At 35.5% G+C, this 25,681-nt stretch overlaps 1 protein-coding gene across 2 annotated transcripts in view; it reads right to left on the reverse strand.

Moving 5' to 3' along the window:
- The window catches only part of LOC150081104 (solute carrier family 66 member 3), a 49,950-nt gene that overhangs the window by 17,731 nt on the left and 6,538 nt on the right, over window positions 1-25,681 (reverse strand). For both annotated transcript variants that reach the window (XM_090381242.1, XM_090381241.1), the window contains exons 2-4: window positions 22,182-22,264; window positions 13,249-13,321; window positions 7,856-7,922 (exon numbers count right to left, since the gene is read on the reverse strand). In XM_090381242.1, the coding sequence (XP_090237368.1) occupies window positions 7,856-7,922; window positions 13,249-13,321; window positions 22,182-22,264 (223 nt within the window). The remainder of the gene's footprint in view (window positions 1-7,855; window positions 7,923-13,248; window positions 13,322-22,181; window positions 22,265-25,681) is intronic.

Consider the following 25,681-nt stretch of genomic DNA (forward strand, 5'->3'; position numbering starts at 1 on the left):
ACTCCCATAACTTATAATAATTAAATAGATACCGACATCATATTTCATGGGTGTAAATCATACACTTAAAGTATGAATTTCAAACAAGTATAGTATTTTAAGTCTATTCTGATTTCATTTCAAATCTGTATATATTTTTTTAAACTATCATTAAAGAAAAATTTCCAGTTCAAATTGATACTATTAATTCCTGATGCTGATTACTATACTTTTGAACTTCTGTTCTAATTAACTGTGCTAAACTACCAGCATAAAATAATCTATAAAATATAAAGTACAATATTATTCAAATAAATCATAATATTAAGTATAGCATGTTAAATAGTTTTTATAATTTCACAAAATTGATAAGCAAATACTACATATAGCAGTTAAAAGGATTGAAAGCTGGCCCAAGAATTTTGTTATAGTTCAAGACTTTTGAACTATAACACTTAAGAGACAATTAATTTATATAACTAACTTGCTTTGTTGAAGCTAAAAAAAGGTGCTTACTGCATGCGTCAGATGCCTCAAAGACAGGTCATTTGTTAAGAAAAATGAGTGCAATCATAATAAGTACTGGACTGTGGAGACAAATGTTGAACCACTGTGGTCTGGCAGCTATGTTGCATGTCAGTAATGAATCTCTCTCTCTCTCTCTCTCTCTCTCTCTCTCTCTCTCTCTCTCAACAGAAATTGTTTGAATCTACAGTACTTTAGTATCATGTATAGTTTGAAGATTAATAAGATACTTAGTGACATTCAACTTGAATTTCATAGGCTAATCTTCAGGAAATACATGTGAATGAAGGAAAGATGTTCCAAAGGACAGAAGTAGAAGGAATAAATAAAGAAAAGAAAGTCAGTTCTGCTTAGATGAACAGTAAATGGATGTTGATTGGTTTGTAAGGTGGAATTAGAGATGTCAAAGCAGAAGAACTGTGCCCACATAAATATCTATAGAAAAGGAATGCAGCAGAAACTCACCTTCAGTGTGAGCATCTTTAACAAACTCTTATAATTAATAATTATAGGAGTTTGTTAAAGCCTGCCCTCTTTTAGATAAGAGGGCAGGCTTTAACTGACTGCCCTCTTTTAGATAAGAGTTTAGGAGTTCAAGAAACATTTTAGAGGACAGCACTCTAGATGTTGGAACTATCTGATTGTAGGTGAATTTGAGATATTTACAGTCAAAAGATGTTTATTTATTTATTTTTTTTAATGCAGAGAAAGCAATATCTGTAGTATGCTTATGCCAGGAGAAGTTAGAAGTCAGAGTTATCCCAACGTGTAATCCTGTATAGAAATCTGAGTGTTATCAAAGATGAGGATGGGAGTAACAGTCTCATTTCTAAGAAAAAACACAAGAGGTCAATTTTCACAAGAGGAACTGGTAGTAGGTATTTGAGAAATTGAAGATGTTTGTGGAGATAAAGGTTTTTCAATCTGGAAGGAATGCAGCATGCTTGTTTGTGGGCTTTACCATGCAAGGCCATAGTGAGCCAACAATATGCTAATATTGGCACACTGTAGACTCATTATGGTCTAAGTGTCTAATAGTGGCAATTTTTTTTTTTTTTTTTTTTAATTTTTATTATGAAAACTCCAAACACAAAATGTATTAGAGCCTATAGTATTTACCACAGCATGAGCTGAGGGTTGAGAAGAGAAAAGAAGATAATTGTTGACATTAGACTTGCATTTCTGTAGACGCTATAATTTTCAGGAAATGCATGTGAAGGGAGATTTGTTTCAGAAAATGGAGTTGAAGGAATAAATGAGGAAGAGTTGGTTTTCTGAGTTTAAAGTTGGATAGTAAAAGGATGATGGCTGGTTTCAGCACTCATTCAGTTTTGAAGAGAGAGAGGATTATAGAAGACAATTCAGAAGAACAGTGCCCCTGGAAGTATAAAAAGAAAGCCATGTGATAAAAACAGATCATTTATGAGACAGAGTGGAAATACTTTGTAAGAGATGGGTCATTAATTAACCTAACTGCCCTCTTTCGAATGGAGTCTAGATGCCTGAGAAAGGTTGTGGGGGCACCAGGTGTGGGAACAATATTCCATGGTAGGGAAGATTTGAAATTTCTGCAGAGTGAGTGGCTGTTTAGAATAAAAGAAACACTGAGAGCAAAAAAGAAAATCAGGCTTTTTAGATGCACAGGAAGCAAATATTTGTGATGTGCATTTGATGAGAGAGAGAGAGAGAGAGAGAGAGAGAGAGAGAGAGAGAGAGAGAGAGAGAGAGAGAGAGAGAGAATTCTTTTTTTGCAAGATAAGACAGGACAGAGTTAGTAATAGCAGTGGCAAATGATGCAAGAAAGCAATATTATATACCATCAGCCAAAAAAATCTACACAGCTCACCCATCTGTACCCTCCAAGAATTTGTCTAGTTCTTCCTTAAATTTCTTCAACTCATCCACTTCCACAACAACAGATGAAAGCCTGTTCCAACAATCAACCACCTGCTGGCTGAAGGCAAACTTCCACACATCTATCCTGCAACCTTCCATCCTCAAATTGAATTTATGCGTACTCCGTGTAGTCTGAACAAGTAGAGTAATGCCATTAACATTCAGCTTACTCAATCCATTCAAGGCTTTAAACATCGCAATCAGATCTCCCTGCAGATGTCTAATCTCAACACACTGCAATTTGCAGAATTGAAGTCTTTCTAGGTAAGAGCACCCTTTTGTTCCCTCTACAAACCTGGCTACCCTTCACTGCACCTATTCCAGTAAATCTACATCCCTCTTAAAGTGAAGCCTCCAGACCTGCATACATCAAGATGCTGCCTAACTATGGCCTTGTACAAAAGGTATAATCACCTTTTTATCCCTGCTATCAAAATTTTTGTACTTCATTGACAAAACCCCATGAGATGTTATGGCAGCATGTCTGCACTTCTCAGAGAATTTCATATCTGACTGCAACAATTACCTCCAGCTCTTTTTCATTTTCCACTACCTTGAGTGTAGAACCACATAGTTGATAAATTACTCAGGGATTAGCACTACCAACATGCAGTACCTTGCATTTGTCAACGCTAAACTTTAAACTGCCATTTCTCAGCCCACTGACCCAATTTTCCTACATCTTGTTGCAGTAGCTCACCCTGATGACTGTCGTTACCCACCCTTCCAACCTTTGTATCATTAGCAAACTTAGACATTAAGCCTGATATACCTTCATCAATATCACTGATGAAGGTATATCAGGCTTAATGTCTAAGTTTGAACACAACACAACTGAACACAACAACACAACACAACAATGCACCCAGCACTGAATCCTGGGAACTCCACTAATAAGTCTCTGAAGAGCAGTGCCTAGTGATAAACATTGTCTTGTTCCAATTAACTATATCTTTAACCATAGCAGTAACCTGCCCTTAATGCCACACTGCTCCAGGTTGCAGTGCAGTCAGTGCAACAGCACCAAAAGCCTTCCTGATATCCAAGTATATGATTATCAAAATTATTTTTTGCATCTAGTTAATTCTAGGTCACTGCATCATAGTACATATCAGATTGGTTAGACAAAACTGCTCTTAACAGATCCATGCTTTGATTGCAATATAATTGCATGCATGTCCAGATAGGAACACATTTTAAGATAACAGGTCTGTAATCACTCATGTCACTTTTTGATCTCCATTTATGAATTGGTGTTACATTTGCACATTTCCAGTCCATACATGAGGATGCCCTCATAATTAAGGCTAAGGGTTTTCTTATCTACTTTGCTGCCTCCCTTAATGTAACTGGATAGATTCCATCCACCCCAGGTGTCATTTTTATGTCCCTCTTCAACAATTTCTCCTCCATTGTCCTTTCAGTTATTACCAAGTCATTTAGCACCTGATTAGAGTTTGATCAACTCCTGGCATCTCCTTCCCTAAAGAATTCCTCGTGTGAATGTTCAATTCAATTTGTCTGCAACCTGAGCACAGCCATCAACAGTTAACCCATTCACATCATGTGGCCCAATGTGATTCAACCCCTTCCTTCTATTGTTAATATAGGCATAGGAATCTTAGCTGTTTTTCTTTGCATTATTTGCCAGAGACGTCTCATAATCTGTCTTAGCTTGCCTAACACCTCCTTTGTGACTTGATTATAGATTAATTTATATTTACCATCGGTTTCTGTATCACCTGATAAATTATATGCATCTAATGCACTTTTTTTCTCTGCCATGTGTCTCAACAGTTCATCTGACATCCATTTAGGTCTAAGCCTTGAACACTATTCATTTGTTGGTAAGAAAATCCTAGTAGCTTCTTTGATTACTTCCCTGAATACTTCCCATTTAGAATTTTCTGTTGGTAATATCATCAGTTGGTCCCACTGCATAGCATATTTAAAAAACTAAGACTGCTGTAATCACCCATACAAAAGCAAAAGCCTTTCCCTCTACTTTAATTAAAGACATAACTAGTTATGTCTTTAATTAAATTCCACATCAGTACATTGTGATTGCTGCCACCCAGTGGGGCTTTTATCTGCAGATTCTTAATGAATGAAGAATGACTGTTGATAATCAGATCAAGAGTATTGCTTCCTCTTGTTGCCTCTAACATGCTGCTGCTGTAGAAAACAGGCATCCAAGAAATCCACAAAATCTTGCTAGTCTGTGAGTGATCAACCCACAAATTCCAGTCAACATCTGGAAAATTATAATCTCTCATTATGAGACATTCTGATTTGTTGGCCTATTCTATTTCTCTGTGCAGCTGTTTGGTACTCATGATAGTCATCAGGCCTATAATACACTCCTACTCTCAATTTTGTTTTTCTAGTGTTTATATCACACCAAACTGACTCAACATTGCACTCCTCACCCATGTCAACTGGATGCGCTGCCTTAGATTTAATATGCTTCTTAACTAAGAGCATAACCCCTCCACCTGTCTTGTTCTGTTTGTCCCTGTTGTACACATTGTACTCTCCATATTCAAATTCGGAGTCACTTATGTCTGAGTGACACCATTTTTCCACTATTCCTACAATGTCTACACTTGATTTAATCGGTACTTCAAATTCAAATTTATTTACAATGTTCCTAGCATTAGTGTGCAAGTATATATGCACATGTTCTTACTCTTAGTTATCCTAAGACAGCCCATGTATTTATTTGTTCCATGATGATCCACAGCAGCACCTGAAGTCCCAGACACCTTGCTTTCCAGGCTGCTGCATGTACCAATAGTAGCAATGCGAGAATCACTTTCATCTCTGCCTGCAGATCTATTAAACTATTAGTCTGCATATCCCCCTCAAGCTAGCAGTTTTCTGACCCAACTGAATTAACTAAGTTATCTTTGCCCCATTAGAGAATTATCTGGAGATTAGCATTTAAGGAATTGGCAGTGGATATTTGGAAAGTTGAAGATTATTGTACTGGGCGAGGTTTCTCAAATTGGAAGGTGGAATGCAATGCACTATCTTCAGCAAAACTATGGATGGGATTTCAAGTCAATGGGAGAAGGTCATTAATATGCAAGAGAAAAAGAGTGAGAGAAAGAATTGAACCTTGTGGAGTACCAGCATCAGTGGAGAAGTTAGAAGACAGGGAGCACACTACAATCACCCACAGTGAGTGGTCAGATATATTCAATTAGAAACCAGTCAGCAATCCACAGGCTGGAAGCTTATTTACAAGACCTTGGTGCAAAACACGATCAAAAGCCTTTGAAATGTTGAGCAACTACTTGAGTTTGAAGAAACGTTTTCTGTGAATTTTTCCACCTAGGACAATATATGGATCAATGCTAACAGAATGCCAATTATCGATCAGATGGAAGGTTTTGAGATAGTTCAGGTGTGTGTTAATCGATTTATCCATTAATTAAGAAAATGCAGAAGTAGGTGGGATAATAACTGGATGTGAGGCATTTATCAGTATTTTACAAACTGGCTGGATATGAGCAAATATCCAAACAGAAGAAAAAAAACAGCAATGGAGTAAGGAAGTGTAAAAAGGCAATACAGAATAGGATTAAGCTCAGAAGCACAGATTTTGAGAACAAATGAAGAAATACCATCAGGACCTGGAGCTTTCTTGGCATCAAGAAAGGGGGCATTAAGTGGAGTGAACAAAAAATAGGTGGTGGTTTACCAAACTTGTTGATACAAGAGTTAGAAGAAAAGTAGGATGATGAAGTATGATGAAAAATAAAAAAGCAAATCAGTTTTATCTTTAGATGAGGTAGCAAAGAACCATCAGGTTTCACCAGAAGTGGGATTACACATGGGCAAAAGTTTCAATCAGTAGTTTTGGCAAGAAACCAGGATGCTCAATTACAGTTTGGACAACATTCAAGCTTTCTACTGTTAGCCTGTTCAAAATTTAGTTTCAACTGATTAATAACTGCTTTACAATTGTTGCAAGCTTTGATGTAGGAGGAAAATGATACTGGAGATTTTGATGCAAGCCAATTGTGATACGAAATATTTTTACCTTGAACAGCCTTAGCACATTTATTGGAAAACCAAGGTTTACATAAAGGATGTGATTTTAAGGTGGAGTGTGGATTTAATTTCTACGAGAATAATTTCATTGACACGATCTGAGCAAATACTGAAATCAGAAAATTCAAAACAACACTACAACCAAGAAAAAGAATAGAAATCTTGCAGGTCATCCCATTTTGCATCCTTGTAATGCCAAACAATAAGAGGCTGAGAATGGCCACAAGAGAGAGGCTCTACTGGAGAAGATACCATTAAGTTGTGATCTGAGGAGCCTAGAGGCAACTTACCTTGACCAAGTACTTCAAAGGGTTGTTTGTGAGGAAAAGATTAAGGGTATTGGCTGTGTTTAGGATTGTCCCGTATTCTGGTAAGGAAAAGGACAATCTGTGCAAGGGCAGTAGTAATTGCAAAAGCCTCAGCATCTCGACCAGCTGGGTTCATGTGACTAGAAAATGGAAGCCAGCTGGAACTGTGAACATTACATTAAAATCACCAAGGAAAATTACCTTACTGTTAAGAAAGTTGGATTGTAGAAAGTCAAGTTTCAAAGAAAGGAAGTCAAAGAGTTCCAAGTGATTAGTAGAATTGGGAGAATGATAGGGGCATGAGTTTTACAGAATGAGGCAGAGAGATTATAAGCCAGAGAGAATTGAAAAGAGAAGATTCGATATTAATTATCTCTGACACGGAATATCAGAGGAGCAGACATATGCAATAATAGAGAGGATTTCAGTCAATGGAAGATCATTAATAAAGCAAAGGGAAAAAAAAAGTAGTCCCTAAGTCTTCTAATTTTCTGGTTAATGCTGAGATGTTAACCAAGTTATGAGTGTCAGAGAAAACTGGTTACCCAACTGAAAAAGAGAAGACAAATCAAGAGAGGGAAACTTTACGAGACCTTTATGCCAAACAAAATCAAAAATGTCAAGAGAAACTGATTGGGTTTCTTTGAACTTTTCCATTAAATTTGTTGAGAGATAAGTAACATAAGCCATGATATCAATGGTTGAATGCTGCTGGAATCCATACTCATGATTGCTGATCATGAGTGTAGATTCCAATGGGATGATACTTTAATGAAGAATTTGTCATTCTATTTTGAAATTGGCTGCTAAATAGGAAATAAACTTCCATTCAGAAGGAAAACACCAATGGAAATAAGACAGTGTAAAAAAAAAAAGGAAATGCCACCAGCACCCAGTGACTTTTTAGATTCAGACTGGTCAGGATTCTTCTAAAGTCGTTCTCAGAAGACTAAAAATATTGAATAGAATGTGTTCAACGTGACAGGAGGCAATTTACCAAGGCCATCATTTAAAATCTCATTAAAAGTATTATATTTTCTTACAAGTACAATAAAGTTGTATATAATAGGTAAAACTTTACTACTTACAACTGCCAGCATCATCGTCCATTTTGGAATTAGGTATAATGCAATCGCAAACTGCAGACTTATCATTCTGAAATAGTTGTGCTAAGAAATATTTTTATTACCCTAAAAGAAGTATTAAAAAAAAATGATAATATAACTTATTCATGACATGCAATATTAAAAAAAAGTAACTCCAGATTAAATTTTTACTTCCTGTTTATTTCTTTATTTATTCAACAGAACTATTATTATTTACTCAACCAGATGTATACAACCTTACCCTGGTATAAATATAGATATTGGTACAATACTTTTATCTATGACAAATAATTTCATTACATGATGTTCCAAAAACTGTTGGTTTCTTCCTCAACCACACTTATTAGAATAACAATTATTCTTATCCATTTTCAATTTAAGTCTGAGAGAGAGTAAGGATGCCATCAGCATTTGGTTTACTCAATCCATTTTAAAGCCTTAATTTAATGAGATCTCCTCACTGGTATCTAGTTACCACGTGCTGGTAACTAGATACCAGTGAGAAAGAAGGAATTATAAATAAGAGATCCTACAATTTCAGAAGGTTTTCATGAATAAAAAAGGGCATTAAAGTCTCTCTCTCTCTCTCTCTCTCTCTCTCTCTCTCTCTCCAACAACAACAGATAACTACTAGTTTAGCCATGGAAAAAAAAAAGTTTTCACACACAGAGATTAGTGAAGCAACAAAACTTAAAAATATGATAGTAGATGGCTTGCAATGATGCTATAAACTAACAAGTAGTTACTGAACAGGAAACTTATTAACTTATCAAAATTGCTCTTTGAGACAGGCTACCTCAAATTTGGTCTTAGAATGGAAAACCTGCTTTCACCTCTCACTGCAGAACTGTTTATGGAAGCCTTCTGAGGAGAAACTATTAGGTAGGTTCCTTTAAGCCTACCTAATAGTTTTCTAAATTCATTTAAAGAATCCAGTTATGGATTCATTTGTGCGGATGATAAGTTTTGAACCTGAAAACATGGATAAACTGAATTAGGAAAATTCAAAGACTATGTGAGTGCAGATAGAGGGGATATTAAATTCAAATTAGAGGTCAAAGAAGAAAATACACCACCCTTAGATGTCAAAATCATGAAAGTAGAAGAAAAATTAATCATTACAGTCACTGCATAAAACAGATTCGGGAAAATTTATTAAATTTTAATCCGAACCATCTTCGTAGCATAAAAAAAAATAATAAAATAAGATAAATAAATAAATAAATAAAATATATCAAACTTTAACAAATGGACTATATAGGATGTGCATTAATGCACTATATTAGCTTGTGTGTTCTTAAACAAGAGCATAACTGACCCCCCCCCTTATCTGTCTTTATTGCACACAATGCACTCCCCATATTCAAATTCTGCATCTCATGTCTGAGTGGCACCATATTTGAACTATCCCTATAATGTCCATTTGATGACAACCAATACTTTAAATTTCATGAAATTTATTTACTATGCTCCTAGTATTAGTGAGCATGCAAGTATACATGCAACTGTTTTTACTCTTAGCAACTTTCACAAAGTCCATCTATTTGCTATTTCCATTTGGGCTCCCCAGCAGGGTTTTGAAATCCTTTACACCTTGCTTTCCTGACTGCTGCATGTCCTAATAGAAGCACAGTACAAGAATCACTTTCATGCTCTCCCTGCAGCTGCTGTTAATCTATTGGTCTATCTATCCTTTCAGCTAGCAGTTTTCAAACCAATCTGAAACTACCATGATAGCATCGGCAAATATTATTGCATCCCTTTGATTTAAGTGTATTCCATCCCTGTAAAAACACTCTTAACAAGCAAAAACCAGGCTGAGAAAAATCCTATCCTCTGAGTCTTGCATAGTCTTTCCAGGTCTGAACTGATTGACATGCTCTCATCACACACCCTCCTGCATATTCAAATTTAATCCTAACTCGTGACTTTCTCATATTGCTTTATACCTGTTAAGTAAATCATCAGCTTATCCATTCTTAATTTCACTGGTACTAATATGTACAACAATATCACCTTCTGTGCCCTTAAAAGATGAACAAACTGTTCTCTACAACATCATTAACTCTAGCTGCCAGCCCCTGGCACATATATCTGGATCCTATTCTAGCTATCTTTGCACAATATATATTTCCTGTTTAGCTGACAACAGTTACCAACAATTGTTTGTTTGTGGATTTATTAGGCACATCGGCATCTGTGGCCATAGTGTGACAATAGCTACTTCCTGTGGGACCAGTGTCTTTTGCCTTTGGAAATCGTGCTGTGCTACCTGAAAGATGAGTGTGGGCTCTAGTGTTGAATTTGGTGGCTGGGTGATTGATAGGTCCTTCATTTTAATTCTTTTGTCTGGGATTCAAAAGCATTAATTGCAGATTATCTCTTAGAAGGATAATAAATAGACAATACTTTGCTAACTTAGTTATGAGAAGCAACCATGTCAAAAAGGCCAGGAAAACTGACTAAAGGTCTTTTGGTTCACCAGGGTAGTGCCCTGTTAACACATCATGGCAACATCTGATGGGTCATTGCTGTGGATCAGGATGGCCATAAATTGTTGCCCAATTCACTAAACTTGCCAGATCCAGTCCTATCATCTGATTTCCACCTATTCTTGAAATTAAAAGCTAACTTGTCTTGAAAGAAATTTGGATCTGATGTGGGATAGTAGCAGCAGATCCCCTCCCCAATTTTGTAGTCCCCTTCAAGGAAGGGACTAAAATTGGGATCATGAATCTGAAGCAATGTTGGAAAAAGTGCACAGAGTTACAAGGAGGCTACATTGAAAAATAGTGTGAAATCAACACCAGATGATAACACTATCTATGCTACATTAAAAAGTGTCAAACATCCCTTGTAAATGATAAACAAACAAAAAGTAAAATTAGTGGAACCTGCTTGTCAGTTCTTTCAACAAAGTAAAATGAACTTATTTCAATTTGCTTTCAAGATAGGGGATCTATATAAATGCACTGCAATCATGATATTGTAGAACCTCTCCTTCCCACATACTAAATATGTATTTTTATCATATAATACATACAGTGCTAAACAAGAGGTGGCATTGCTTATAATTTGAGTGGAAATCATCTTATTCAAGAGGGACTGAAATAAAAACATTTCTATTAGAGTTTCCTAGGACTATACCTGCATGTGTTTTGGGACTCTAGCTTAAAATGAAGCATAAAATCATAAATGAAAGTACCATTAATCCTTTGAATAAAAGATGTTTACAATTTGAATGGAGGCCATCCTGAAGCAAGATGGCAATTTGATATAGAATATAATCCTGTTAGGGTAAGCTCGTTTTAGTTTGTCTCTTAATTCAGTTTGTTTACTGTTTGCTGACAAATAAAAATTATTAGAAGATTGTGTCTCTCTCTTGTCTAAAATTCTTTCCATTTTTGCAAAGTAGATTATAAAATGATTATAATTAAATAAGAATAGTAGAAAATTAATTTTAATTTAACAGAAATTTCACCACATGTTATGACTGCATCCTAAGGAGCTTACTGAGGTGAAACAAAAAAAAAAAAAAAAAAAAAGTTGCAAAACCTCTCACATTCCTTATGAAAAATGGAGAAAAAAGTCCAAAAGTTTCATAACAAATTTCATGTTTACACAACCTATCTCCTTTATCCTTCCTGTTAAATCACACTGTAAAAAAAGATCCTCAAAGTAGAAATATGGTGTGTCATGTGTTGTATTTTCTGTTTATTACAGAATATCAGATCACAAAATCACAGAATAGTGATTTTATGATCTCCATGTTACTCACATGCAGCAAAAAAGAAATCAAAGCAATGCTTATAAATTATCATGCATTTTTATGACAAAAAATATTAAGTATATTAATAACCATATTTATATACTGCTCAGACATAATATGGTTCTAACTTATTGATTCAAATATACAGTGTCTATAAATTATTCACCTGATTATGAAGCTTGATTATAATTTTCTTGTAATATATTTAAAATAGTTTGCTGCAGTTATCAAAACAATGCAATGAGTTTTTTCATTGTGTGGCTGGCAGCCTTGATTCCAGTAAACACTGACAGTACAGCATTAAAATGTTGAACGTTTCAGTGCAGGAGAAAGCAATGTGAATTGTGGTTGTGGGATGTCAAATCAGTGACTGTAAAGATGTTTTCAGCAGAAATTTCAGAAAGATCCACCTAAAGAACAATCAATGAGGCAATGGTTAAAACAATTTCAAGAAACCAGCAGTGTGCTGTAGCAGAAAGGAGCAGGTAGTGCCTAGTGCATCTGCAATTAAAGTTTTGGAAATTCAGGAAGTGCTTACCCAAAGTCCTACAAAATCTATCTGCCAGGAAAGCCTGCAGCTGCAAATACTGCAAGAAACACTGCACAGGTTTGTAGACAAGAGCTTGAGACCTTATGTTTACAAAGTGTAAATCAGTCAGGAAATTAGGCCTCATGACAAACCACTGAGAGGAATTTGCCATTCACATTGCCAAATGTGAACAGCAAATTAAAATTGAATTTGCTTTCAAGATAGGGGATCTAAATAAATGATAACAGACGAAGATGAGCACTTTCTGGAAAACATTGTTTTCAGTAATGAAATGACAAAATTAACATATTGGGGGATTTGAAAATCACAACTCAGTTCATGAGAAATAGTGCAATAGTCCCAAGGTAAACATGTGGTGCACACTGTCCTTCAGCCAAGTGATTGGGCTTTTCTTTCACAAACACCAAAATCTGCAAATTTTGTAGATAAAAAAAAAAAAACAAAAAAAAAACTAAAATCTGCAACTGTATGCTGCACCTCAGTTGGAAATATGCAGCTTATGTGTTCTATCAGCAAGAAGCAAGAGGTTGCACCACCACAATGGAGTTTTCACATGCATGATTTTCTCAATAAAAAAAATATCCTAACCAATGGATCAGCCAGGATGGTCCCATTTCATGGCTTCCTCTTTCCTTGGATATCATACTTATGGATTTCTTTGTATGAAACTACGTAAAGGACAGGGTGAATGCAAAAAAAAGTTAACAATGCTATAGTGTTAAAAGATCGGATTGAACAGGCAGTGACTTCCATTTCTGAAGAGATGTTTCAAAGAAATTGGAATGAAATAGGCTGTCTTGGCATTCAACATGCTACCAAAGGTGTCCTGTAGAGGTTTACTGAAGTGTAGCTGTGTGATAAGAAATTCTTTGAGTTGCTTCATTAACTGCAGTAAACTGTTTTACAACGCATATTACAATAACATTTTAATCAAGCTTTATAATCAGGTGAATAATTTATAGACATCCTATACTTTACTTAATTAAGAAATTCTCCAAGATCTCAAAAGAACAGATAGTAATATTTTGAGAAATGAAAATCAAGTTTGAAGGATACATTGATAAGTAGAAAAACCAGATGAGACTCAGCAACCTACTGTAGTGGAGCATCAGTGTTAAAAGGAATATATCTGAAATTAAAGAAAAATATTTTTTAGTGTTGTTATTAATATAAAGTACTGTAATATCTATGGGCTTTTTTCTCAATTATACAAGCAACAAGTCTGATTAATTATCTAACTACTTATGAAAATAGCAAGTAAATTGATCTTGGGATTCATTACAATTTTCAAAGATATCTTTCTAAGGTCATATGTATTATGACCAGCTTCTCGGATCATATGTTTATATACAGGATCATTATAATAAAAGTATCCATATTCAGAGCTGTCTGGAACTTTAATGGTCAGACCAAAATTAAATTTAGAGCATGGGAAAGAGAATGACAGAAAAATTATTAGTTCATATATCAATCACCAGGGGCATAAATGATGTTTTCGATTTTGTGGTTATGCAGGTGTGTTTAAAGGATGTGAGAGAAGAACAGTGGTAACCAATGTGACCATGAGCATGGTGGGAGTGGAAAGCTACAGATAACAGACAGGTGGAGGAAGCTGCAACCCAACGCGGCGGCAGTCAAATGGCAGCACTGGTATTATATCCACTGCAGAGCAATTAAATGTCTGTTTCCCCAATATTATATAATCCATACAAAATTCACATATCACAAAAGTTTAACGTGGGTGATGAGGAAACAGGACATTCAACTTGATATTACTGGCAACACATGCAGGTTATAAATGCCACAGAACACCCTTGAGGGAAATGAGACCCAGCCACTTCACTTTGAATAGGAGTTAATGCCCACAACTCCTGGCATTTGAGCACTGTAAATATATATATATGTGTGTGTGTGTGTGTGTGTGTGTGTACAAATAAATGGGGAAAAAAAAAAAAAAATGCTTCCTTTGTGTATCGTGGCCGTGAGGTCCAACCGGAGAGTATGGCACCATCGTATTATCCAAGCCTGAGGCGGGATTCGAACCTGCAATCTTTGGGTTGCCAGGTGGGCACTTTACCCACATGGCTAGCCCAGTCGGCATAATAATAATAATATACCCATATTGTGCACGTGAGTTTCTGCTATGCTTAGGGAGTGTAGCAGAAACTAAAGTACCAATTTGTTGTAGCTTCACTGCTTCCCTCCTTTCCATTCTTTTTTGAGGATATTCTGCCTATATAGCTTCTCACCTGCCTTGTTACAAATTACAGATATGGAATATGCTGAAAACCATCATTGCACTTCAACAGTGGAAACACCTGGAATCCATGGCATTTAATGCAGGATGGAGCACTACCTCACATTATCCGATCTGTGCAAGATATTTCATAAATGAAGATATTTCACTGAAACAGAATGATAGTCAATCCTGGCTATCTCATTCACACTGTGTGATTTCTGGGTGTGGGAGTATATATTATATTGGTGTTAACAGTCCTTAAGCATTCCCTCATAATCATAAGGTATTATATGTCTGTAGAAGTGTGTTCACAGGCTAATCTGCATGTTGTGTTAGCTGAAAAAAAATGAAGGTTTGACAGCAGATGAAGAAAAAAAAATTTTAAAAAAAATCACTCAAACATCACGGTCCAACTGAAAGAGTCATGTGACAGAAGTTTTGGTATGGGCAATGTTTTCCTGGGAATATCTTGGAGCCCTTGTACCCCTATTCTGCACTTTTAATGCTAAAAAAAACTACCTATCTATTGTGGCTGAGAAGGTACACCCCTTCATGGCAACTGTAATTCTAAATTTGATGGAAGCCTATAAAACATCTGAGATTATTTGGATTGACAGGTCAGGTGTTTGGATCCTGCAACAATTATTGCATATTTACAGGACGCAATTTGGGTAACATGGTACAATATACCTCCTAAAATGTTCACACGCCTTATAGTGTCCATGCCTTGTCATGTGGCAGTGTTGGTAGCAAAAAGAGGGAATAGCCACTATTAGGTAGGTGGCTATAATATTTTGACTGGAAAATGTATATGCTTAAGTGAAAATAAAATTTTTTTTTTTTTTTTTTTGCAACTCCCACATTTTTTTGATTAACCAACTACCAACCAAATAACACTGGGTAAGAGGGCATCTACTGTATCTTTATGTAGACTTAAAGCTGAGTTAATATCAGCTTGCATTTCCTTTAACTCTTTCATCCATGATCTTGGTAAATCTCTTCCCACCATAACAGATACATTTTATCAATGCCTCATTTGATTTTCCAACAATTGCAACTAGTACAATTCTGAAGAATGCAAGAAGTCCTGATTGCATTTCTCAACTTGTTTGTAAAACTTGGATTCCAGCTTTAAAATCAGTTTTACATCACCTTTTCACTCCAATGCTGTTTTACCACCTGCATGGAAATGTACTGATATCCAGCCAGTTCCTAGAGGAAGGCAACAGACAGATTGTTGCCTTTAATTATCCACCTATGTATATAATATAATCAGCAAGTAATGGAGAAATCCACAAAATGCTGACTCTTAAAATGACTATATACTACGTACAAGTTCAGTCTCCTATAGAAATGAAAATAAAATTGTGAATATAGTCCTGTGTGGCTATTTGGACCTTTGTATATACAAATGCAAACATACTGGCTCCTAATTCATTATGTTCTTCATGAAAGTCTGCTAAACTCAATGATTCTTTTTTTTTTTTCCTCAAGATAATGAAAAAAATTTGAATATAATAACACCTACAGAGATTACTGCTGAAAGACAGTCATGATAATATAGCATATACTTAGAACACATCTCCTCAAAGATGGAAAAAAAACTGCAGCAGAATTCAACTAGAGGAGAGAGAGCATCTGAGATGACTTCCAACAGTGAGCAACCAAGAATTGCTAACTGCTAAGAAAACATTGATGCAGTACATGACAATGGTAGACTGGCTGGCAATTATCAATCCATGAAATAGTGAAGACCCCACACATCCTATTTTAAAGGTGGAAAAAATATTTCTCAAAGGAATTGGATTTATCAAAGGTTTCTGCAAGCTTCTGACACCAGATCAAAAAACATGGTCAGTGCAAGGGTTCTTCAGAATTTTTGGCATGTTACAAAGCAGGTGTAGAAAATTTTTGGCAATTATATTTGTAACCATGGATAAGACACAGGCCCTTCACTATCAGCCTTAATCAATGCATCAGTCCAAACAACAGAAACATTTCAGTTTAATGTTCCCAAAGAAGACAAAGCAGTTACAACTTCTAGAAAAGAAATTAGAGAAATCTTTTGAAATTCCAAAAGGAATAATAAAGGTTCACTAAGTTCCAACAGATCAAACTGTAACAGGAATATACTATGAATCAATATACTATGAAAATATACTATGAAAACTATGAATCAATTACAAGAGATTCTATCAAGTCTGAAAATAAAGGAATGCTAACAAAAGGTATCTTGTTTTACTATGATAGAGCTTCCAGTGACACATAAGCAATCACCATGATTGAAATACATCAGTGTGGATACAAATTGCTGCCTCCTTTATTCAGCAGATCTCGCCTTACTTCTTTTTGTTTTCCACACTTATTTCATGTGGCTGTATAAAAATTTAAATTCAAAAACAAATGAAAATGCTATATGAGCATGGACAGCTGCCTTTTCAGGCCTTGATGAACCATTCTACAAGAGTGAAACACCTGCACTGCAGTATCACTAGAGCAGTGTACGTGGCCCCAAGGAGACTATGCTGAAAAATAATACCTAACTACCAGTGAGTCCACTGCTTCCTAGATTATGAACTTTTCAATGCCCCTCCCACCCTTACATGTTAAAAACTTTTAACTGATTAATATTATTTATCAGTGCCAATCCACTAGTAATATCTTGGCTAAAGTTTTACTCAATCTTGAACAAATTCAACTGGAAAAGTCTGCAGAAATTCATGTTGTTTCTCTTGACATTTCTAAGACTTCTGATAGTGTTTGGCATAGAGGCCTTCTAAGCATGTTGAAGTTTAACATTGTTAAATGCAAGGTACTGCATATAACATGCTAATTAGGTGGTACAATTCTCAAGGTGGTGGAGAACAAAAGAGATCCAGGGGTAATAGTACAGTCTGACATGAAGTTTTCTGAGACGGCTGCTAAAACAGCCCATGGGTTTCTATCAATGTTACACAAGAATTGTGCTAACAAAGACAAGGAGGTGATTATCAAATTGTATAACACAATAGTTAAGCTACATCTTGAGTAATGCATACAGGTCTGGAAGCTTCATTTTAAGAAGTGTGGTTCTCTTGAAATGGGTACAGTGTAAGTGTATTTAGGGTCAAGCGGCACACGGGGCTTCCCCAATCTCCACGTTGTTTACGTTTGGTGTGTTACAGTATGCTGTAAATGCCAGAGATTTAAAAGTGTGTGGGTCTTGGATCGTTTAGTGTCATGTACTGTCGTTCTTCTGGTCGTTTAGCCACTGGACCCCTGTTGGGGCCCAACATTGCCCCACTTATGCCCCATGGAGGCAGACCAGGAACCCAGTAGCTTATATATACTCTGGCAGGTCCTGCCACCTAATTTCCTGAGATTTCAGTGGCTAGGACCTAAAAGAAAAAAAAAAGTCCGCTAGGTTGGAGGCCAAAAGTCAACGGGTGAGGTTCAATTTGCACGGTTAAATTTTGACGTGTAGAGTATACGCTAGTGTATAGGCAGAGTGGGGGAGGGAGACTGAAGGCTGGGGGACGGAAAGTCAGAAGAATGGGTGTGATAGAGAAGATGCTCCCAGTTAGTGACAGTGGGGCAGGCCCATGCTCCACCAGAAAAAAAAGAGGGTGCCAAGAGAGAGGGAGCAGGAGTATGGCTCTCTCCCCTGCCAGGAAAGAGGAATAAAGGTACCCAGCAAGGGAGCAGGGTACTGATTGCCAAATAGCGCATAGGCAGCAAGGCTGCAGTTGGTCGAATCCGATGCGTTTCCTTTAAGTCCGGTGACATCAGCATCATGGCCTGGCCAAAGGTAGGACAATGTCCTGTCAAGAAGAAAGGGGTACCACAAGAACTTGTATCACAAAAGACTTGTGTTCTGCAAATTGCAATGGCAGGAAACTTGCAATGAGACCTGACTGAAACATTTCAGGCTTTATATGAATTGAGTAAATTTAATGATGGTATTCTTACTCTTTCTTGAAGGGAACATACACTGAAAAAGGATGGCTGCAAGGTTGATGTGCAAAAATTTTGGTGGGTAGTCTGAATAAATTTAAGAAAGAATAAGACATGTTATTGAAGAGGATAGACAGATGAGATGGGTAGTGTGTGTTTTTTTTTTTTTTTTCTTTTTTGCTGATGCTGCTTTGCTTACTTGTATCTTTTATCCCTACTACTAAGTTAGGTCATATGTGCCTTCCAATTTTTGTAACTGGATATCCATTTATTCTCTGAACATTCACTGCATTGATGGTAGACACTTCTCTATCTCATAAAGGAGTTTCTCAAAGTTTTTCCTCAATGGGAGTTGTTCTTTCACCCATTCTTTTCTTCCTTTATATTAATGACCCTCTTCCATTGATTGGAAATCCTATTTATAGTTTTGCTCATAGGTATACACTACATTCCATTTTGATAAATGCTGCTCTGCACAAATAGCAGCCAATTTTTGAATATTTACCAGCAGTTCCTTAAATGCCAATGTCTAGGTAATGCTCAGTAATGGTTGGGGGGAGGGGATAGAGAGAGAGAGAGAGAGAGAGAGAGAGAGAGAGAAAAAAAAAAAACCATAAAACCAGTAAATTCAATCCTTCTAAAATCCACTTAAGTAAGCCCTTCCATGCTCATCTTCAACAACAACATTAAGATTTCTAGACAAGAACATATTCCTTATAGTGGATGAGACTAATGCCCAGGCCTACTTGGCACAAGGCATCACAAATATTGTTCCTCTAAATCAAAATATCTACAACTTTTCTTTTGTTCTTGGTGTTCCCTTTCTTCTAAACAGTTGCTTATTCTGCAAAAATCTATCTGATCCTCACAGTAAACTCACAGATAACAGGGCAGTCCTCACTTCCACTCTAACCACTTAAAGCACATTGGCAAGGGCCTGATCCCTAGTGCTCCAAAGTCTACAGCCCTGGGGTGCCCAACTATTCAGACCACTGTTCCCACATCTGCAGCAACTATGGGAACAACCACTATTGTTCCCATATATTCCCAGAACCTCTCAAACTCCAAAACTCTATCCAAAAGAAGTAGTCAAATCAGTTAATCAGTCATTAACTGATCACACGTATTTAGTTGCTGCTGAATGCTTTTCTAAAGAAAAATTTCTATAGGCACTATTGTTTTCAATTAGCATCTACAATGCCTCAACAGTCTTTCAAACAAACTTGAACATGTGCATCAGCTAGTCAATGTCCATTTACAGTTTGGTTCCAAACTCAGTGAACTATCTTTTCTACTTCATTCAACCCCTTATTTGAAACAACCTTCCTTCTTATTTATTTTCTGAAAATTAGTCTACAAAAATTAAAATCTGAAATTTAAAAATTTGAATTAAGAATCTCAAATTTAAAAAAAACGAACTGACACTAATTCTTCTGCAAGCAGCATTGCAGGAAATTGCATACCTGTAAATGTACAGGTATACAATTTCTGTATGAGCTCTGTGGAATAAGTTTGTGCATATATGTATACACAAACTTAAAGGTTGTTTTAAGGTTGTTTTGCCAGAGAGTTGACAAATGACTGTTTACATACAGGTTGTCTTTAAACTTTACAGGGTTGTGGTGCAATCTATTAATTAGCTTACAAGCAACAGTATCCATTTTTAGGTACATTTGCACATGTGCAAAACAATTATTGTTTCCACCATTTCTGCCCATGCATATCTAACAACAACCCCCAGTGGATTGATTTTCATTAAATTTTGTACTTGCTCCTTTAGAAAGGTTTGCCAAGTCACTCAATTTCGTCAAATTCAGATATATAAATTTGGCAATTATTTTTTTCATTTATTTTATTTTTTCATATACATCATATAGACTGTATATTGTTGCAACTGAAGCACTGGATATTATGTCTGTCATGCTCAGACTAATTGGAAAAATTAAATGGGAATTGTTGTGGACACATAGAAAGGTAATGTCCTTGGTTTACAGATATGCATATCATCACTTTTTGTGGGGGGGATTTTGTTATCAATTTACTAAATTGTACATAAATATGAATTATTACTATTTTCTTATTAAATTGATCACAGCAGAAACATGTTACTTTTCAATTATTATTAAAATTCAAAAGGAAATAAGTATATTACAGTGTTGACTATGTGCTACAATCTGAGGTACATGATCACAATTGTTCTTCATTTTATTGACACAGAATATTCATGAAATGCATGTTGCATTTCAGTTTTTATTAAAAATACAGGAGGAAATTAGTAAAGTATTACAAATATTCAGTGAATATTATGTTGTGACGTATACGGTGAAGAGGAAACCATCACTTATATATTATAAAACCCAACCCACTATGTAGGCAAACGAACAACAACCAGCTATAAACATGTTACCAAATAACAGTTGGGGATTCGGTGTGTCCGGAGGGGGGGGGGGTATGGAATAACTCACATCATGAAATAACTTCATTCACTAACTGAAATTAATTGATACCAGAACAATTGATAGGTAACTCATGTCAGAATGGCCAGTGAGCTTCTTCATGAAATTTTATTAACTGCACATAAAAAAAAAAAAAAAAAAAAAAAAAAAAAAACACAAACATGTTGATGATCCAAATGTTATATATATTCTGCCATTAACATAATTCTCCCCACAATGGGTAGAAAAGGCCTGGGTTCGAATCCCGTCGATGACACAACGGGATTAAAAGCCAGGATTTTATAGGCTTTTTTGGATCTCAGGTATAGATAGCATGGCTTTCCCCCCCCCCCCCCCAGAAAGTGGGATTTTTCGTCTAGCAAAACGAGAAGAGAACACATGCAATTTACAGACACAATACACATGGGTATATGAATTAACTTTCCAGTGGCCCTAATGTAATAGTTTGGATTATATCAATACAGAATTCATTTTCAAAATGGCGAACATAAACAAATACAGTAATCACGTGACTTGCCATTTTCTTTTAACGGCACTGCAAGTTATCTGCACTGTATGTATACATCAGATCTCAATGTGCTGTTATTTGGACAGTCTGCTGTATTATGAATTAAATACTAGTTTATATAACTATGGTAAAACAATATAAAGAAAATAAAATGAAATAACAGGGCAAAGTGAGGGGGGAAAGTGGGGGGAAGGAATAGAAAAAGAGGAATAAACGGAGAAAACGGAAAAATACATTCATTTCCTTTTCAGTCTTTTACTAAATTACTTAGGACCCTGCCCTAACTGTGTGTGTGTGTGTTTTAATACCTTGGTGGTAAGTGCTATAAATGACTATCTCCTCAGCTCCACCATCAGTTATTGTAGAGGTAATCCACGGAATGACGATTACATTATCATATTTCAATATAACCTGTCTGTAGTTTATCGATTAATGAAAGTATACTAAGTGATCAGCAGTGTTTAAATTTGGCTAGAACACTGATGTGGTTGATGTTTACTTTTTAAAATTAAACTCAAGGCATCGTGGTTAAAATTTTCAAAAATGTTTCTCAGAACATTAAAGATGATCATCACTGATTACACATTTGTGCACTCATAATTAATAATTATGTCCAAATGACAGGGCTCTTAAGAATTTCTCATCTCAAATGGCATTTAAATACTCTTATTCTAAAGAAGCAACAAACCCATAATACTGCCACAGAGGACCAAAACAAAAGTAATGGCATATTCGCCCTGCAGAAAGGCATCATAGGTGTGTATAAATAAATTTATATGCAAAAACCACAAAACTATTTGCTTTAAGACAAAATATTTTGTATATGTATATATATATATGAAGAATGAGTTACCTTGAACCACAAGACAAGGATATTCACTATAAGAAGTAAACGGATAATGATGAGCATATGCATATGACACAACTGTTGAATATCTGAAAGAGAGGAAAAAATAAAAAAAAAAAAAACTTTCAAAAAGAAAAATAAATGATTAGTTTAATTCAATGGTCTTACATGATCATTAATGTTCATGTTTGTTAAATAGAGATAGGTAACATATAAAAATTAAAATATTATTATTATTGATAACTATTATTAATATGAACATACAAAATTAAAATTCTGTTTAATTGTTAAAAAGGAATTTTATTTCCCAATTTGGGATTACAACATACCACTTTACTCTTGTCAAAAAGATTTCATTTACAAATTTCTTACAACTTTTTTTTTTGTCATCCCTTGAAAATATTTTGCAAACCACAAAAAAGGTCATACTTTTAGTATGCACACTGAAGTGGTATGCAAACTGGAGATCTTAAGTTTTTGAGTTTCAAAGAATTAAATGCAGGAAAGATGTCAATGATAAGGCTTGAATATGTTTATAGGGTGCATGATTCTACTCAATCATTTAAGCTATATTTCTGTTAATGATCTTTTGAGCAAAGTTCCAAAAAAAAAAAAGAAGTATCTCCTGTAGAAAAAAATCAAATAGATAAGGAACATAACATGAATGTTTCTATGACCAGATAAACTTGATGTCAATATTGCATCAGGGCACCTGTAATAAGGTGACTGCTTATTACAGATGAGTTCATGAGGAGATCAAAGTGTCTACAAAAAAAAAAAAAAACCCCTAAATCCTCTTAGTCGAGAAAGCACACACAATTTGTTTCTATGGTATCAATAGCATTATTCATTCAAATTAATCCCTGAAAGTGGAACAGTTAAACAGGCTTATTATCTGAAACAGTTGATAGTTACAGAAATGTTCTCCCCCACCTTATAATCAAAATAAGGTAGTTTTTTTACAGCTACCTGACCATTAAAGCTTAATGATTCTTGGAACACTGCTGTGCCCCCCTCCCTTTAACTGCTTAGTCCACCAGAAAATCCTGGGACCACCCTGCAGGAATACGATCAACAGAAGGAAATATCTTCATCCAAGAAAATGGATTCTTCACCATAACAATATAATGACTCAGTGTTCAGTGGGTAAAATTCGGTCCCCAATTAATTCGCTAAAATTAAAAGGATTTGTAGAACTGACATTAAAGAGAATAAATGGAGTTTTGAAATCAGAGATTAGTTTTCTGGAAATACTTTTGATAGCTGCAGCACTACTGGTTGATTATGTTCATACATTCAAAGAGGAAGAAAGCCCATTAATGTTTCATTAATCAACAGAGACATCTAGGTTGCAAGTTACCATTTGGTTGGTTGATATGATGTTTAATGGCACAAGGGCTGCTAAGGCCATATTGTGCCTGCAAGTTACCATTTAACTCAATTACTAAAACCAAACTCAATTACTCATCACATAACTAGTTAAGATTGGGAAAACAGCAAACAATTCAAAATTTAACAGGCTTGAAAATAATCCAACAAGCTGATGTCACAATATTCTTGTCAATAGATATGCTTATCGTAAAATTAGTCTCAATTCATGGTCGTTTGCTTTTTTGGGATACCCCAACCATTAGAGTGGTCACAGGTGCTTTCATTTTCTGTGTCTGAGGAAGCATGATATGCACCATAACACTGAATTGACAGCAGATGTTACGTTTACTGCATATCAATTACATAGTCATCCATCAGGCCTTTAAGGCTACATTAAAGTTCGAGGACTACATAGCGATTTTCTGAACCTCAAAATGCAAACTTTATTTATTATTTTTATTTTATTGTATGATGTGAGCAATACACGAAGGAACTAGTTTTTTCCTGTTTCCTTCGTGTAACGTGGCTGTGAGGTTCAACCGGAGAGTACGACACCATCATAATATCCAAGCCCGAGGCAGGATTGAAACATAAACCCTTTGGGTTGCCAGGCAGGTACTTTACCCACCTGGCTAACCCAGTTGGCACTATTTATTAAATATCAGTTCACAATTCCTACCACTTTGTCATTGATGGCTGAGCAACCAGAACTTTTCTTGTGCTGAATACCTGTTCGTTTTGAATATCAGTTTCTGAAGTTTTCTGGTGGAAATCCTTTCCACAGTGTGCACATTAGTTTTCTGAGTTTGAGTAAATTATTCGGTTTCAATAGACTAATCAATGTATCAGTATTCTGAAACATCATAATTTTCACTATACACTGTCACTATGCTACTTGAAATTAAAGCCAACAAGTCAGTTAACGTAAGCAGTGTGTTCAGGCAAGTTAGAAAATAACAATAAATCCCGAATTTTAACACACAAAAAAAAAGCAACAACCTTTAAACTGAGAACATTTCATTTCTGCAGTTCCTCCATAGCAAAAACACATCCAATGTGTCAGCTCTGATATACTGGTAATATGTGATAGTCTATGTCAGGGGTCTGCAACCTTTTTGATCTAATTAAAAAAAAAAAGATAATCCAAAGAGCTGTACCTCAGCTCAAGCTGGGGGGGAGGGAGTTTTTTTTAAGAAATGGAATAGTAGGAAGGTGTTTTATTAAAAATATATATATTTTGAAATATTTATAAATACCGAAAAAACGTAAATATCAGGCGAGTATGCCGCAATTTATCTATAAAGATGCTGAGAGACTCGTTATTCAGACGGTTTCTTGATTTATTTTTAATATAGTTCATATTCAGAAATATTTGCCAGCAGAAATAAGTCAAAAAAAAAAAAAAACCCAAGAGAAGTCCAAACACAAATATTTTCAAATTTATATACTTGTCTGCTACTCCACGCAACGAACACAATTTGGTTTTGCTTTTTCAACTCATCTATCACAGCCCATTTGTGTAGAATTCAAGGGCAGCCTTTCACCTTTCCAAATCCTCAATTTCAGTTAAGGCATTTTAGTTGTGCACTCCACATGTTCTTGATTTTTAAGTCCCCTAACTATATTTTAAATTGTGCTTCATGTGGGGTAAAGTTAAAGATCTGCAGTTACATGTTCAAAGAGTCACATGTGGCTCATGAGCCACAAGTTGTCGACCCCTGGTCTATGTGATATATGTATATGAAAGAAATAAATGTCAGATTTGTATTAGTTCAATTTTAATGAAATTTAGGAATCTTGATTCAATAAATATCATAAAATAGCAAAATATAAAATTTCGTGAAAATCCACCCATTGAGAGTTGAGTTATTACATGTGGATTGATGGACAAAGAATAATAACTGCCAATTCTTGCGCAATTTTAATGAAAATTGGAATGGCTTTGAAAAAAATCTTTCTATTACATGCAGACAGACTGACATAAATAGAAGACAATAAGTGCTTTACACATACATGCTGAAATGCCTAAAAATCAATTCAATCCATTTGAAAAACTTTGGTGCAGTTTCTGCATTGATTGACAAAGCATTTTTCTTTCTTTCAGCAATGAGAACCAAAGTCCTTTATGAACACCA

Source organism: Mastigoproctus giganteus, chromosome 9 (genome assembly GCF_048544385.1).
Source record: "Mastigoproctus giganteus isolate SK-2022 chromosome 9, ASM4854438v1, whole genome shotgun sequence".
Lineage (NCBI taxonomy): Eukaryota > Metazoa > Arthropoda > Arachnida > Uropygi > Thelyphonidae > Mastigoproctus > Mastigoproctus giganteus.